General features: G+C 60.0%; 1 protein-coding gene across 1 annotated transcript; it reads left to right on the top strand.

The window, feature by feature from the left end:
• Positions 1 to 828: 828 nt before the first annotated feature.
• On the top strand, positions 829 to 16177 carry HNRNPL (heterogeneous nuclear ribonucleoprotein L; the record flags this gene model as incomplete). Its single annotated transcript, XM_082077151.1, is given in 15 exon segments — positions 829 to 849; positions 851 to 1045; positions 2057 to 2175; positions 2246 to 2483; positions 3686 to 3771; positions 4448 to 4544; positions 5159 to 5231; positions 11561 to 11632; positions 12364 to 12647; positions 13181 to 13302; positions 13748 to 13949; positions 14989 to 15012; positions 15014 to 15047; positions 15675 to 15770; positions 16004 to 16177. Coding segments are annotated over 15 exon segments (1722 nt in total). The 3' UTR covers positions 16063 to 16177.
• Positions 16178 to 16407: the final 230 nt, after the last annotated feature.

Here is a 16407-nt window from a genome sequence, read left to right as displayed (position 1 = left end):
GAGCTGGAGGAGCTGATGCGCAGGGAACACGCGGCCATCGACGCCACGGCCCGGGGCGGGGACAAGGGGCCCCCGGGGGGGGACAAGGAGCCCCCGGGCGGGGACAAGGGGCCCCCGGGAGCAACCGGCGGGGCGCAGGGGGGGCCCCGGGAGCCCTCTCCGTAGCGGGGGGGCCGTGGTTGCTGTGCAATAAAGCGCTTTATTGCTAAGTCGCGGGTGCGGTTCGCGGCTCCGCGCGGTTCGCGGTCCCTGTCACGTCTGGGGGGTCGCGGCGTCGCTACCTGAGGGGACGCGGTGGGCGGGGCCAGGGCCAGGCGCTGGCCAATCCGAAGAGAAGGTTGAGGGAGGGTGCCAATCAGAGCGCGGGGGGGTTGATAGGCGGGAGGGTTAGCCAATGGGTGGGGAGTGTCCTGGCGGGAGCGGTTGAAGAGGTTGGGGGGTGTGAGGGAAAGCAGTCAGCGCCCAGGACAGTTGATTGACGTTGTTGTTGACCAATAGGCTGAGGAGCCGCCGCCGAAAAGCCCTCTGGGAGCACGGTGGAGGCGGTAGACGAAGGCGGGGTCTGAGCGCAGGGCCATGAAGAAGGGCGGGGCGCCGTTCTGACAGACAGCCGCTCCAGCCAACCACTTCGGAGGGCGGGCGGACGGCCGCGGATGACGACCAATGGAAGACCGCAGCGCCCTTGACGGGCAGAATCCGGCGCGCCCAATGAGGGCGGAGGGCGGCGCCGGCGGCGGAGGCCAGCCAATGGGCCGGGAGCCCCGCCTTGAGTGGCGGAGGGGCGGCCAATAGGGGCGTGGCGGAGGCGGCGCGGCGGAGAGAGGCGCCATGTCGCGGCGGCGGTGGCGGGGGCCCGCAGAGCGCCGAGGGCAGCGGCCGCGGGGGCGACATGGGGAAGATGGCGGCGGGCGGGGGCGGCTCGGGCCGCTACTACGGGGAGGGCGGCCGGGCCCCCAAGCGCCAGAAGACGGAGAACGCGGAGCCGCCGCCCCACGGGCCGGGCGGGCCGGGCGGGGCCGGCGGCGGGCCCGGCGCTGCCGGAGCGGTGAGAGGGGCGGGGGGGGGGGGGGGGAGCACCGCGAGGGCGAAGAAAAGTAAGAAAAATGGCTTTAAACCCAGAAAACGGGGGAAAATGGGAAGAGGTGGGGGGGGGGCACCCTGGTTTCACCCCCCCCCCCCCCAGCACCAAGTTCAGAACCACTTGTGACAATCTGAGCTGAGGTCCCGTGGCGCTGCCATAAATATATAGAACTGATTGCAATCAAGAGGCTTTTGGGGTCTGCACTGACTGGGGGGTCTCTTGGGGTCTGCACTGACTTTGGGGGGGGGGTCTGATTTTTATTCCCCCCCCCAGTGTCAAATTCAAAACCACATGGTGACAATTTGAGCTGAGGTTATTTTAGTGGTTATTTTAGCGGTGCCCCAAATAGCCACAATTTATTGCAATAAAGAGCCTTTTTGGGGTCTGTGCTGACTGGGGGGTCTCTTGGGGTCTGCACTGACTTTGGGGGGGGGGTCTGATTTTTATTCCCCCCCCCCAGCGTCAAATTCAGAACCACCTGGTGACAATTAGAGCTGAGATACCCACGGTGGTTATTTTAGTGGTGCCCCAAATAGCCACAATTTATTGCAATCAAGAGGCTTTTTGGGGTCTGGCTGACTGGGGGGGTCTGTTGGGGTCTGCACTGATTTTGGGGGGGGGTCTGATTTTTATTCCCCCCCCCAGCGTCAAGTTCAAAACCACCCAGTGCCAATTTGAGCTGAGATTCGCATGGTGGTTATTTTAGTGGTGCCCCAAATAGCCAGAATTTTGGTGCAATAAAGAGCCTTTTTGGGGTCTGGCTGACTGGGGGGGTCTGTGCTGACTGGGGGGTCTGTTGGGGTCTGCACTGACTTTGCGGGGGGGTCTGATTTTTATTCCCCCCCCCAGTGTCAAGTTCAAAACCACCCAGTGCCAATTAGAGCTGAGATTCCCATGGTGGTTATTTTAGACACAATTTATTGCAGTAAAGGGGTTTTTTGGGTCCGCGCTGACCCCGTTTGTGTCCCCCCCCAGGAGAACTACGAGGACCCGCACAAGACGCCGGCGTCGCCGGTGGTGCACATCCGCGGGCTGATCGACGGCGTGGTGGAGGCCGACCTGGTGGAGGCGCTGCAGGAGTTCGGCCCCATCAGGTGGGTTGGGGGGTGTTTTTGGGGGGGGCGGCGCCATGGGGGCGGGGGTGACCCCGCCGTGGCGCCGCAGCTACGTGGTGGTGATGCCGAAGAAGCGCCAGGCGCTGGTGGAGTTCGAGGACATCCTGGGCGCCTGCAACGCCGTCAACTACGCGGCCGACAACCAGATCTACATCGCCGGCCACCCCGCCTTCGTTAACTACTCCACCAGCCAGAAGATCTCGCGCCCCGGCGACGCCGACGACTCCCGCGGCGTCAACAACGTGCTGCTCTTCACCATCCTCAACCCCATCTACTCCATCACCACGGTGGGTTGGGCGGGGGGCGGGGGCGGGCGCGCGGTGCGTTTTGGGGGGGTCCCGACGCCGGGGGTCCGTTGCACCTGGGGGGGCAGGGGGCGGGCGCGCGGTGCGTTTTGGGGGGTCCCGACGCCAGGGGTCCGTTGCACGCGGGGGGGTGGGGGGGTGGGCGCGCGGTGCGTTTTGGGGGGTCCATTGCACCCGGGGTGGTGGGCGCGCAGTGCGTTTTGGGGGGGTCCCAACACCGGGGGTCCATTGCACCCGGGGGGGCGGGGGGCGGGCGCGCGGTGCGTTTTGGGGGGGTCCCAACGCCGGGGGTCCGTTGCACCCGGGGGGGCGGGGGGGTGGGCGCGCGGTGCGTTTGGGGGGTCCCGACACCGGGGGTCCATTGCACCCGGGGGGGCGGGGGGCGGGCGCGCGGTGCGTTTTGGGGGGGTCCCAACGCCAGGGGTCCGTTGCACCCGGGGGGGCGGGGGGGTGGGCGCGCGGTGCATTTTGGGGGGTCCGTTGCACCCGGGGGGGTGGGCGCGCGGTGCGTTTTGGGGGGTCCCGACACCGGGGGTCCGTTGCACCCAGGGGGGTGGGCGCGCGGTGCGTTTGGGGGGTCCCAACGCCGAGGGTCCGTTGCACCGGGGGGGGCGGGGGGTGGTCGCACGGTGCGTTTGGGGGGTCCCGACACCGGGGGTCCGTTGCACCCAGGGGGGTGGGCGCGCGGTGCGTTTGGGGGGTCCCGACACCGGGGGTCCGTTGCACCCAGGGGGGTGGTCGCACGGTGCGTTTGGGGGGTCCCGACACCGGGGGTCCGTTGCACCCAGGGGGGTGGGCGCGCGGTGCGTTTGGGGGGTCCCGACGCCGAGGGTCCGTTGCACCCGGGGGGGCGGGGGGGTGGGCACGCGGTGCGTTTGGGGGGTCCGTTGCACCCAGGGGGGTGGGCGCGCGGTGCGTTTGGGGGGTCCCGACACCGGGGGTCCGTTGCACCCAGGGGGGTGGGCGCGCGGTGCGTTTGGGGGGTCCGTTGCACCCAGGGGGGTGGGCGCGCGGTGCGTTTTGGGGGGGTCCCGACGCCGAGGGTCCGTTGCACCCGGGGGGGCGGGGGGTGGGCGCGCGGTGCGTTTGGGGGGTCCCGACGCCGAGGGTCCGTTGCACCCGGGGGGGCGGGGGGGTGGGCGCGTGGTGCGTTTTGGGGGGTCCCAACAGCGTTGCGCCCGCAGGACGTGCTGTACACCATCTGCAACCCCTGCGGCCCCGTGCAGAGGATCGTCATCTTCCGCAAGAACGGCGTCCAGGCCATGGTGGAATATCCTCACAGGCACAGCCCAAGCGCTCCCTCATTATTCCCCCCCTTTAGACACCCACCCCCCCCAAATCAGTATTTTTAATCCTATAAATGTCCTTAATGGTGTGGACGTTCAACTTGGCCACACTTTGGTTCATCCTGCTCACCCTGAGCATTCCCCAAATTATCACCCCCCTTTAGACACCCAAACCCCCCAAAAAGGTGGGTTTAGTGCCATAAACATTCTTAATGCTACAGACGTTCAACTTGACCACACTTTGGTTCATCACACTCGCCCTGAGTGTTCCCCAAATTATTCCCCCCCGCTTTAGACACCCAACCCCCCAAAATCAGTATTTTTAATCCCATAAATGCCCTTAATGCCATAGACATTCAACTCGGCCACACTTTGGTTCATCCCACTCAACCTGAGTGTTTCCTAATTATTACCTCGATTCAGCCACATTCTGCTTCACTGCACTTGGCCCAAATGTTCCCCAAATTATTGCCCCCCCCTTTAGACACCCAAACCCCCAAAAATGGTATTTTTAATCCTATAAATGTCCTCAATGCTGTGGATGTTCGACTTGGCCACCCTTTGGCTCATCCCGCTCGCCCCGAGTGCTCCCCCAGTTATCACCCCCTTTAGCCACCCAGACCCCCATTTTTAGCCCCACGATGGTCCTTAGCGCCGCACGTTCGACTCGGTGCAGAGCGCCCAGCGCGCCAAGGCGTCGCTGAACGGCGCCGACATCTACTCGGGCTGCTGCACGCTCAAGATCGAGTACGCCAAGGTACGGACCCCCCTGCGCCCCCCCGTGTGCCCCCCGCGCCGACTGACCCCCGTCCGCCTGTTCTCCCAGCCCACCCCCCGTGTACCCCCCGCGCCCATTGACCCCGTCCGCCTGTTCTCCCAGCCCACCCCCCCATGTACCCCCGCGCCCATTGACCCCGTCCGCCTGTTCTCCCAGCCCACCCCCCCGTGTACCCCCTGCGCCCATTGACCCCGTCCGCCTGTTCTCCCAGCCCACCCCCCGTGTACCCCCCGCGCCCATTGACCCCGTCCGCCTGTTCTCCCAGCCCACCCCCCCGTGTACCCCCCACACCCATTGACCCCGTCCGCCTGTTCTCCCAGCCCACCCCCCCGTGTACCCCCCACACCCATTGACCCCGTCCGCCTGTTCTCCCAGCCCACCCCCCCCATGTGCCCCCCGCGCCCATTGACCCCGTCCGCCTGTTCTCCCAGCCCACCCCCCGTGTACCCCCCGCGCCCATTGACCCCGTCCGCCTGTTCTCCCAGCCCACCCCCCGTGTACCCCCCACACCCATTGACCCCGTCCGCCTGTTCTCCCAGCCCACCCCCCGTGTACCCCCCGCGCCCATTGACCCCGTCCGCCTGTTCTCCCAGCCCACCCGCCTGAACGTGTTCAAGAACGACCAGGACACCTGGGACTACACCAACCCCAACCTCAGCGGACAAGGTAAAACACGGGGGTGTTGCTCAGCCGCCCCCGCACTTTTGGGGTGAAAAAGGCGATTTGAGGGTTCATCTAGGGGGTGACAACCCCCGGAGTCGTTGCGTTCGGTGGTTTTGATGTTTCGCTGGTTTATCGTGGTTTTTGGGGGGGAAGCGCCGCGGGGGTTGTGCCTCTCGGACTGTGAACTGCAGGGTGATGGGTTATGGCGGGGGACACTTGGTGGTGCTGGTTTGGGGTAAAACGCTTTGTTGGGGGGGGAACCCCTGTGATTTTGGGGGGGGAACCCCTGTGATTTTGGGGGAACCCCTGTGATTTTGGGGTGTAACCCCTCTGATTTTGGGGGGGGTAACCCCTCTGATTTTGGGGGGGGGAACCCCTTAACCCCTGTGATTTGGTGGGGTAACCCCTCTGATTTTGGGGGGGAACCCCTCTGATTTTGGGGGGTAACCCTTGTGATTTGGGGGGTAACCCCTGTGATTTGGGGGAACCCCTGTGATTTGGGGGTGATAACCCCTGTGATTTGGGGGAACCCCTGTGATTTGGGGGGGATAACCCCTGTGATTTGGGGGGCACCCCTGTGATTTGGGGGGCACCCCTGTGATTTGGGGGAACCCCTGTGATTTGGGGGGTAACCCCTGTGATTTGGGGGGGATAACCCCTGTGATTTGGGGTAACCCCTGTGATTTGGGGGAACCCCTGTGATTCGGGGGACACCCCTGTGATTTGGGGGGTGCCGTGGGGCCTTCCCCAGCTCGCAGTGGTTCGATTTGCACATGACCGGGGGGGACACCGGCCTGCGGCGCTTCCACACACACCCCAGGGTTAGAACAGCCCATACAGCCGCTTTGACCGGAAACAGCAGGAACACCGCGGCCAGCACGGCACGGACACCGCGCGGCAGCCACCGTCCCGCGCTCGTCGCCAGCAGCGGGAGCGCACGCGGAGAGAGGAACACGCACGGCCGCTCGGGAGGCGAGCACCGCAGAGGCCCGTCCACACTGAAAAGGGCCGGTTGCAGGAGGCCGAGCACAGAAAACACGAGTTTCCACACAGAAACGTCCAGTTTCAGGAGGCGAAACACGCTGGGCGCCACTTTCCACACAGCAAAGGGCCCATTGCAGGAGCTGAAACACAGAAAACACCAATTTCCACACAGCAAAGATCCAATTTCGGGAGGCGGAACACAGAAAACACCTTTTTCCACACAAAAACGTCCCATTTCGGGAGGCGAAACACGCTGGGCGCCACTTTCCACACAGCAAAGGGCCCATTGCAGGAGCTGAAACACAGAAAACACCAATTTCCACACAGCAAAGATCCAATTTCGGGAGGCGGAACACAGAAAACACCTTTTTCCACACAAAAACGTCCCATTTCGGGAGGCGTTAACACGGGGAGCGCCAATTTCCACACAGAAATGTCCCATTCAGGAGGTGGAACACAGCGCCACTTTCCACACAGCAAAGGTCCCACTGCAGGAGCTGAAACACAGAAAACACCAATTTCCACACAGCAAAGATCCAATTTCGGGAGGCGGAACACAGAAAACACCTTTTTCCACACAAACACGTCCCATTTCGGGAGGCGTTAACACGGGGAGCACCATTTTCCACACAGAAATGTCCCATTCAGGAGGTGAAACACGCTGGGCGCCATTTTGCACACAGCAAAGGTCCCATTGCAGGAGGTGGAACACAGAGAAACACCAATTTCCACACAGAAAAGGTCCGATTTCGGGAGGCGGAACACAGAAAACACCTTTTTCCACACAAAACGTCCCATTTCGGGAGGCGTTAACACGGGGAGCGCCATTTTCCACACAGAAATGTCCCATTCAGGAGGTGGAACACAGCGCCACTTTCCACACAGCAAAGGTCCCATTGCAGGAGCTGAAACACAGAAAACACCAATTTCCACACAGAAAAGGTCCGATTTCAGGAGGCGGAACACAGAAAACACCATTTTCCACACAGAAATGTCCAGTTTGAGGAGGCATTAACACGGGGAGCACCATTTTCCACACAGAAATGTCCAATTTCAGGAGGTGAAACACGCTGGGCGCCATTTTGCACACAGCAAAGGTCCCATTGCAGGAGGCGGAACACAGAGAAACACCAATTTCCACACAGCAAAGTTCAAATTTTGGGAGGTGAATCACGCTGGGCACCATTTTGCACGTGAAAATGTTGCATTTCAGGAGGCTGAACACAGAAAACACCATTTTCCACACAGAATTTCTGAGGTGAAACACAGGGAAGTATCAATTTCCACACAGCAGAGGTCCCATTGCAGGAGGCGGAACACAGAGACACACCAATTTCCACATAAAAAAGGTCCAGTTTCAGAAGGCTGAACACAGAAAACACCATTTTCCACACAGAAAAGGCCAATTTGAGGAGGCGTTAACGTGGGGAGCGCCATTTTGCACACAGCAAAGATCCCATTGGGGGAGGTGAAACACCGATTTCCACACAAAAAAGTCCAATTTCAGGAGATGGAACACAAAGAAACACCAATTTCCACACAGAAATATCCAGTTTCAGGAGGTGAAACACAGTGGGTGCCATTTTCCACACAGCAAAGGTCCCATTGCAGGAGGTGGAACACGCCGGGCACCATTTTCCACATAAAAATGACCAATTTCAGGAGACCCAACACAGAAACACCACTTTCCACACAGAAAAATTCAAATTTTGGGAGGAGAAACATGGGGAGCACCAATTTCCACACAGAAATGTCCAATTTCATGAGGTGAAACACGCTGAGCGCCATTTTCCACACAGCAAAGGTCCCACTGCAGGAGACGGAACACAGAAAAACACCGATTTCCACATAAAAATGTCCCATTTCAGGAGGCCGAACACAGAAAAACACCGATTTCCACACAAAATTGTCCAATTTCAGGAGGCTGAACACAAGAGAAACACCTTTTTTCACACAGAATTTCTGAGGTGAAACATGAGGAAGCGCCATTTTGCACACAGCAAAGGTCCCATTGCAGGAGCTGAAACACAGCGAAACACCAATTTCCACACAGAAAAGGTCCGATTGCAGCAGGCGGAACACAGAAAACACCAACTTCCATACAAAAATGTCCAATTTCAGGAGGTATTAACATGGGGAGCACCAATTTCCACACAGGAAAGGTCCCATTGCAGGAGGCGGAACATGCTGGGCGCCGTTTTGCACATGAAAATGAGCAATTTCAGGAGGCTAAACACCAGTTTCCACACAGGAAAATTCAAATTTTGGGAGGAGAAACAGGGGGAGCACCAATTTCCACACAAAAATGTGCAATTTGAGGAGGCATTAACATGGGGAGCACCATTTTCCACACAGAAATGTGCAATTTGAGGAGGCATTAACATGGGGAGCACCATTTTCCACACAGCAAAGGTCCCATTGCAGGAGGCTGAACACAAGAGAAACACTGTTTTTCACACAAAAAAGGTCCAATTTCTGGAGGTGGAACACAGAAAACACCAATTTCCACACAAAAAAGGCCCATTTCAGGAGGTGTTAACATGGGGAAGCATCAATTTCCACACAGGAAAGGTCCCATTGCAGGAGGCGGAACACAGAGAAACATGAATTTCCACACAAAAATGTCCAATTTCAGGAGGCCGGACACCAATTTCCACACAGGAAAGGTCCAATTTCAGGAGGTGAAACACTCTGGGCACCATTTTCCACATAAAAATGACCAATTTCAGGAGGCTGAATACAGAGAAACCCCAATTTCCACACAGTTTCTGAGGCGAAACACGGGGAAGCGCCAATTTCCACACAGCAAAGGTCCCATTGCAGGAGGTAAAACACGCCGGGCACCATTTTCCACACAAAAATGTCCAATTTGAGGAGGCATTAACATGAGGAGCACCTATTTCCACACAGCAAAGGTGCAATTTCAGGAGGTGAAACACACTGGGTGCCATTTTCCACACAGCAAAGGTCCCATTGCGGGAGGCGGAACACAGAAAAACAACAATTTCCACACAAAAATGTCCAATTTCAGGAGGTATTAACATGGGGAGCACCATTTTCCACACAGAAATGTTCTGTTTCAGGAGGCATTAATATGGGGAGCGACAATTTCCACACGGAAGTGTCCAATTTAAGAAGGCATTAACATGGGGAGCACCATTTTCCACACAGAAATGTCCAATTTCAGGAGGCTGGACAAAGAGAAACAGCAATTTCCACACAGCAAAGGTCCCATTACAGGAGGTGGAACACAGAGAAACACCATTTTCCACACAGAAATGTCCAGTTTGAGGAGGCATTAACATGGGGAGCACCATTTTCCACACAGAAATGTGCAATTTGAGGAGGCATTAACATGGGGAGCACCATTTTCCACACAGAAATGTCCCATTCAGGAGGTGAAACACGCTGGGCGCCATTGTGCACACAGCAAAGGTCCCATTGCAGGAGGCGGAACACAGAGAAACACCATTTTCCACACAGAAAAGGTCCGATTTCAGGAGGCGGAACACAGAAAACACCATTTTCCACACAGAAAAGGTCCTATTTCAGGAGGCGGAACACAGAAAACACCATTTTCCACATAAAAATGTCCAATTTGAGGAGGCATTGACATGGGGAGCACCATTTTCCACACAGGAGGTGAAACATGCTGGGCACCGTTTTCCACACAGCAAAGGTCCCATTGCAGGAGGCGGAACACAGAAAACACCAATTTCCACACAAAAATGTCCAATTTCAGGAGGCATTAACACGGGGAGCACCATTTTCCACACAGAAACGTCCCATTTCAGGAGGTGGAACACAGTGGGCGCCATTTTGCACACAGCAAAGGTCCCATTGCAGGAGCTGAAACACAGAAAACACCAATTTCCACACAAAAATGTCCCATTTGAGGAGGCCGAACACCAGTTTCCACACAGCAAAGGCCCAATTTCAGGAGGCGGAACACAGAGAAACACCAATTTCCCCACCAAACCGTCCCATTATCAGGAGCCCGAATGCCATTTCCACCCAGCAAAGGTCCCATTGCAGGAGGTGCAACCCGCTGGGCACCATTTTCCACACAAAAATGTCCAATTTCAGGAGGCTGAACACAGAGAAACAGCAATTTCCACACAGCAAAGGTCCCATTGCAGGAGGTAAAACACGCTGGGCACCATTTTCCACACAAAAATGTCTGATTTCAGGAGGCATTGCCATGGGGAGCACCATTTTCCACACAGAAATGTCCCATTCAGGAGGCGGAACACAGAGAAACACAATTTTCCACACAGAAAAGGCCCATTTCAGGAGGTGAAACATGCTGGGCACCATTTTCCACACAGCAAAGGTCCGATTTCAGCAGGCGGAACACAGAAAACACCTTTTTCCACACAGAAATGTCCAGTTTGAGGAGGCATTAACGTGGGGAGCACCACTTTCCACACAGAAACGTCCCATTTCAGGAGGTGGAACGCAGTGGGCGCCATTTTGCACACAGCAAAGGTCTCATTGCAGGAGGTGGAACACAGAAAACACCAATTTCCACACAGCAAAGGCCCAATTTCAGGAGGCGGAACACAGAAAACACCATTTTCCACACAAAAATGTCCCATTTGAGGAGGCTGAACACCAATTTCCACACAGCAAAGGCCCAATTTCAGGAGGCGGAACACAGAAACGCCAATTTCCACCCACAAAGGTCCCACTGCAGGAGGTGGAACCCGCTGGGCACCATTTTCCACACAAAAATGTCCCGTTTCAGGAGCCCGCCCGCCATTTCCACAGCACTCCCGAGGCGATCCGGAGGAACCCCCATTCCTCACCCTCCGCCCTCGGTCCCGCTGCGGACGCCGCCGTGAGGCTGTTGCCGAGCCGGCGGGTGTTGGTGTTGCCGGGTGTTGCCGCGTGTGACTGTCGCACCGTGTAACGCAGGTTACGTTCCGCCGTGCTAACGCGCTCCGGTAAGAGCCGCCGGCCGCTTTAAGCGCCCAAGGACGCTTTTGTAACTTGTGCCCCCCCGCGCTGTAAGTAGCCCCTTTTTCCATCTTTCTAACCCGAACGGCCGCTCCGCGCCGCGGCTGTGGGTATAAAGGGGGTAACGGTCAGGGAACCAGCGGGACCAACCATTCAGGCGGGGGGGGGAAGGGATGGGGCCGGTGGCGTTTGGTGACTGTGATTCGGGCGCGGGGGGGGATTTTATTATTCAGTTTTTATAATTTAATTAGAAATGTTGCTTTCTGTACATTTCATATAATTTGGGGGGGGGGGTGGGTGGTTGGGGGTCCCCAAGCCCCCCCCCCCGAGGCGCCCTGGGGAGCGGTTCCCCCCCGTGTTAAGGTGTGGTGTGTCCCGCCCCCCCACAGGAGAGCCCGGCGGGAACCCCAACAAGCGGCAGCGGCAGCCCCCCCTGCTGGGAGACCACCCCGCCGAGTACGGTACGGCACGGGGGGGCGACACGGGGGGGCGCGACATGGGGGGGGCACGACATTGGGGGGTGCAAGATTGGGAGTTACGACATGGGGGGGGTCACAACATGGGAAGGTCATGACATGGGGGGTCACGACATGGGGGGCAACATGGGGGGGTCACGACACGGGGTTTGTGACATGGGAAGGTCATGACATGGGGGGGTCGCGACACAGGGGTGGTCGCGACATGGGGGGGTCGTGACATGGGATCACGACGGGGGCCCGACATGGGGAGGGGTCATGACACAGAGGGGGGTCGTGACATGGGGGTGTCACGACATGGGGGGGTCATGACACGGGGGGATCATGACATGGGGGGGGGTGTGACATGGGGGGGGGTCACAACACGGGGGTGTCAGACATGAGGGGGTTATCATGACATGGGGGGGATATCTCAACACAGGGGGGGTTATCAGACATGGGGGGGTTATAACAACTTGGGGGGGGTATCACAACATGGGGGGGTATCATGACATGAGGGTTATCACGACATGGGGGGGGGGGTCACGACACGGGGTATCAGACTTGGGGGGGTTATCATGACATGGGGGGCTATCATGACTTGGTGGGGGTATCATAACACAAGGGGTTAACACAGGGGGTTATCGGACACAGGGGGGTTATAACGACTTGGGGGGGTTATCACGACACGGGGGTTATGGTGATGACAGGGGGGCCCCAATCTCTCCCCCCCCCAGGCGGCCCCCACGGCGGGTACCACGGCCACTACCACGACGAGGGCTACGGGCCCCCCCCGCCCCACTATGAGGGGCGCAGGATGGGCCCCCCGGTCGGGGGGCACCGCCGGGGGGGCCCCGGGCGCTACGGCCCCCAGTACGGGCACCCCCCGCCCCCCCCGCCGCCCCCCGAGTACGGGCCCCACGCCGACAGCCCCGTGCTCATGGTGTACGGGCTGGACCAGGCCAAGATGAACTGCGACCGCGTCTTCAACATCTTCTGCCTCTACGGCAACGTCGAGAAGGTGCGGCGGGGGGGCGACCCAAGGGGCCACGGGAGGTCGAGGTCATGGAGGGGGTCAGGGGGGTTATTAACCCCCGCGGGGCCACTGGAGGTCAAGGTCATGAAGGGGGTCTGGGGGGTATTAACCCCCGTGTATCCATTTGGAGGTCAAGTTCATGAAGGGGGTCTGGGGGGTATTAACCCTCATGTGTCCATTTGGAGGTCAAGTTCATGGAGGTCAAGTTCATGAAGGTCTGGGGGGGTATTAACCCCTGTGTGTGTGTGTCTGTCTGAAGGTCAAGTTCATGAAGGGGATCTGGGGGGGGGGTATTAACCCCTGTATGTCCTTTTGGAGGTCAAGTTCATGCAGGTCAAGTTCATGAAGAGGGTCTGGGGGTGTGTTAACCCCCATGTGGCCAATTGGAGGTCAAGTTCATGGGGATCAAGTTCATGAAGGGGGTCTGGGGGGGGTATTAACCCCAATGTGTCTGTTTGAATGTGAAGTTCACGAAGGGGGTCTGGGAGGGTTATTAACCCCGGCGTGTCCGTCCAAAGGTCAAGTTCATGAAGAGCAAGCCGGGCGCGGCCATGGTGGAGATGGCGGACGGGTACGGCGTGGACCGCGCCATCACGCACCTCAACAACAACTTCATGTTCGGCCAGAAGCTCAACGTCTGGTGAGCGAGACAGCGGGGAACCCCAAAAGGACCCAGAATTGACCCAAACCAACCCAAAATTGACCCCAAAACAACCCAAAGGTTGACCCTAAAATAACCCGAAAATTGACCCCAAACCAACGTAAAAATGGACCCGAAACCACCCAAAAATTGACCCCCTAACCCGCCCCACAGTGTGTGGAAGCAGCAGCCATCATGGGGCAGTGTGTGGGGTGCCCCATAGCCTGCCCCACAGCCTGCCCCATGGCTCCCTGCCCCACAGCGTGTGGAAGCAGCAGCCATCGTGGGGCAGTGTGTGGGGTGCAGGATGTGTGGGGTGCCCCATAGCTGCCCCATAACCCGCCCCACAGCGTGTCGAAGCAGCAGCCATCGTGGGGCAGTGTGTGGGGTGCAGGATGTGTGGGGTGCCCCATAGCTGCCCCCTAACCCGCCCCACACCCCACAGCGTGTCGAAGCAGCAGGCCATCATGCCGGGGCAGTCGTACGGGCTGGACGACGGCTCGTGCAGCTACAAGGACTTCGGGGGCTCGCGCAACAACCGCTTCTCCACGCCCGAGCAGGCGGCCAAGAACCGCATCCAGCACCCCAGCAACGTGCTGCACTTCTTCAACGCGCCGCTCGACGTCAGCGAGCAGCACTTCTACGAGGTGCCGCCGCCTCCTCATCCTCATCCTCCTCCTCATCCTCATCCTCATCCTCCTCCTCATCCTCCTCATCCTCCTCCCCTCCTCCTCATCCTCCTCCTCATCCTCATCCTCATCCTCCTCCTCATCCTCCTCATCCTCCTCCCCTCCTCCTCATCCTCATCCTTCTCCCCTCCTCATCCTCACCCTCCTCCCCTCCTCCTCCTCATCCTCCTCCCCTCCTCCTCCTCCTCATCCTCCTCCTCCTCATCCTCCTCATCCTCATCCTCCTCCCTCCCTCCTCATCCTCATCCTCCTCCTCATCCTCCTCCTCCTCATCCTCCTCCCCTCCTCCTCATCCTCATCCTCCTCCCCTCCTCCTCCTCCTCCTCCTCATCCTCACCCTCCTCCCCTCCTCCTCCTCATCCTCCTCCCCTCCTCATCCTCCTCATCTTCATCCTCCTCCCCTCCTCCTCATCTTCATCCTCCTCCCCTCCTCGTCATCCTCATCCTCCTCAGCATCATCATCATCCTCCTCCCCCCTCCTCAGCATCCTCCTCCTCATCATCATCCTCATCATCATCACCCTCATCCTCCTTCTCATCATCCCCATCCTTATCATCCTCCTCCCCTCCTCCTCAGCATCATCTTCATCCTCATCCTCCTGCTCATCATCATCATCGTGCTCATCATCATCCTCATCCTCGTCCTCATCATCCCCATCCTCATCATCCTCCTCCCCTCCTCATCCTCATCATCCTCCTCTCATCATCCTCATCCTCAGCATCATCATCATCCTCATCACCCTCATCCTCATCATCATCCTCATCATCCTCCTCCCCTCTTCCTCATCATCATTCTCCTCCTCCTCCTCAGCCTCCTTATCATCATCATCCTCTTCCTCCTCATCCTCCTCATCCTCATCACCCTCATCCTCCTCCTCCCCATCCTCTTCATCCTCCTCCCAGCTCCTCCCCTTCCTCCCCATTTCCCCTCCTCTTCCTCCCCCACCCCCTGACCCCGTGACCCCTGACGGTGCCCCCTGACCCCTGTCCCGCTGCAGATCTGTGACGAGCTGGGGGTGAAGCCGCCCGACGTCCGTCAAAGTCTTCTCGGGAAAGAGTGAGAACGGGGGGGGCCTGCGGGGGGTGACCTGCCCCCCCGGGGTGTCTCTGTTGGGAAGGGTCCCTGCCCCCCCCGGGGTGTCCCTGTTGGGGGGGGTCCTGGCCCCCGGGGTGTCCCTGTTGGGGGGGGTCCCTGCCCCCCAGGGGTGTCCCTGTTGGGGGGTGTCCCTGTTGGGGGGGTCCCTACCCCCCAGAGGTGTCCCTGTTGGGGGGTGTCCCTGTTGGGGGGGGTCCCTCTCCCCCCAGGGGTGTCCCTGCCGGGGTGTCGGTTCCGGGGCAGGGGGGTCCCAGCTCCGGGGGTGTCCATACCGGGGGTGTTGTTTCTGGGGGGGTGTTGGTTCCGGGGGGGTCCCTGCCCCCCAGGGTGTCCCTGCGGGAGTGCTGGTTCTGGGGGTCCTGGGGTGTCCCTGCGGGTGCCGGTTCGGGGGTGTCCCTGTGGGGGTCCCTGCCCCCCGGGGGTGTCCCTGCGGGTGCCGGTCCCAGTGGGGTCCCGGGGTGTCCCTGCGGGGGTGTCGGTTCTGGGGGTCCCGGGGTGTCCCTGCGGGGGTCCCTGCCCCCCGGGGGTGTCCCTGCGGGGGAGTCGGTTCTGGGGGGTCCCAGGTGTCCCTATCGGGTGCCCCCCCAGGCGAGCGCAGCTCCTCGGGGCTGCTGGAGTGGGACTCCAAGAGCGACGCGCTGGAGACGCTCGGCTTCCTCAACCACTACCAGATGAAGAACCCCAGTAAGTGCCCGGGGGGCCGGACCCCCCCGACCCCCCCGACCCCCCTGACCCCACTGCCCCCCGCTGACCCCCCTGACCCCCCCCGACCCCCCCTGACCCCCCTGACCCCCCCGACCCCCCTGACCCCCCTGACCCCCCTGACCCCCCCGACCCCCCGACCCCCCTGACCCCCCGACCCCCCCGACCCCCTGACCCCCTGACCCCGCTGACCCCGCTGCCCCCTCTCTCCGCAGACGGGCCGTACCCCTACACGCTCAAGCTCTGCTTCTCCACGGCCCAGCACGCCTCCTAACGCCCCCCCCCCCGTTTTAACGGCCGGGGCTCCGCGGGGCCCCCGCTCCCACCCCCCCATTTTTAAGGAGAATGGTTGGACCTGCGCCCCCCCCCCCGCCTCTCAAAAACTCGTTTGGAAAACACGCAGCGTTTTGGGGGGATCTGGGGGGATGTGGGGTTTGGGGGAGGGGATGGCGGGGGGGGTTAAACAGCCGTTTGTGTGCTGCCCCCACGCCGGGAAGGGGCCACTTCCGCCTCGGTAGGGCAGGGGACTTCCGCCTCGGTAGGAAGAGGGAGGGGGCAACTTCCGCCTCGGTAGGGAGGAGCAGGGACTTCCGCCTCGGTAGGACGAGGGAGGGGGCGA

The sequence above is a fragment of the Streptopelia decaocto genome, assembly GCF_964273445.1.
Source record: "Streptopelia decaocto genome assembly, contig: HAP1_SCAFFOLD_1687, whole genome shotgun sequence".
NCBI lineage: Eukaryota > Metazoa > Chordata > Aves > Columbiformes > Columbidae > Streptopelia > Streptopelia decaocto.
This window is presented reverse-complemented; position numbering and strand designations above follow the sequence as displayed.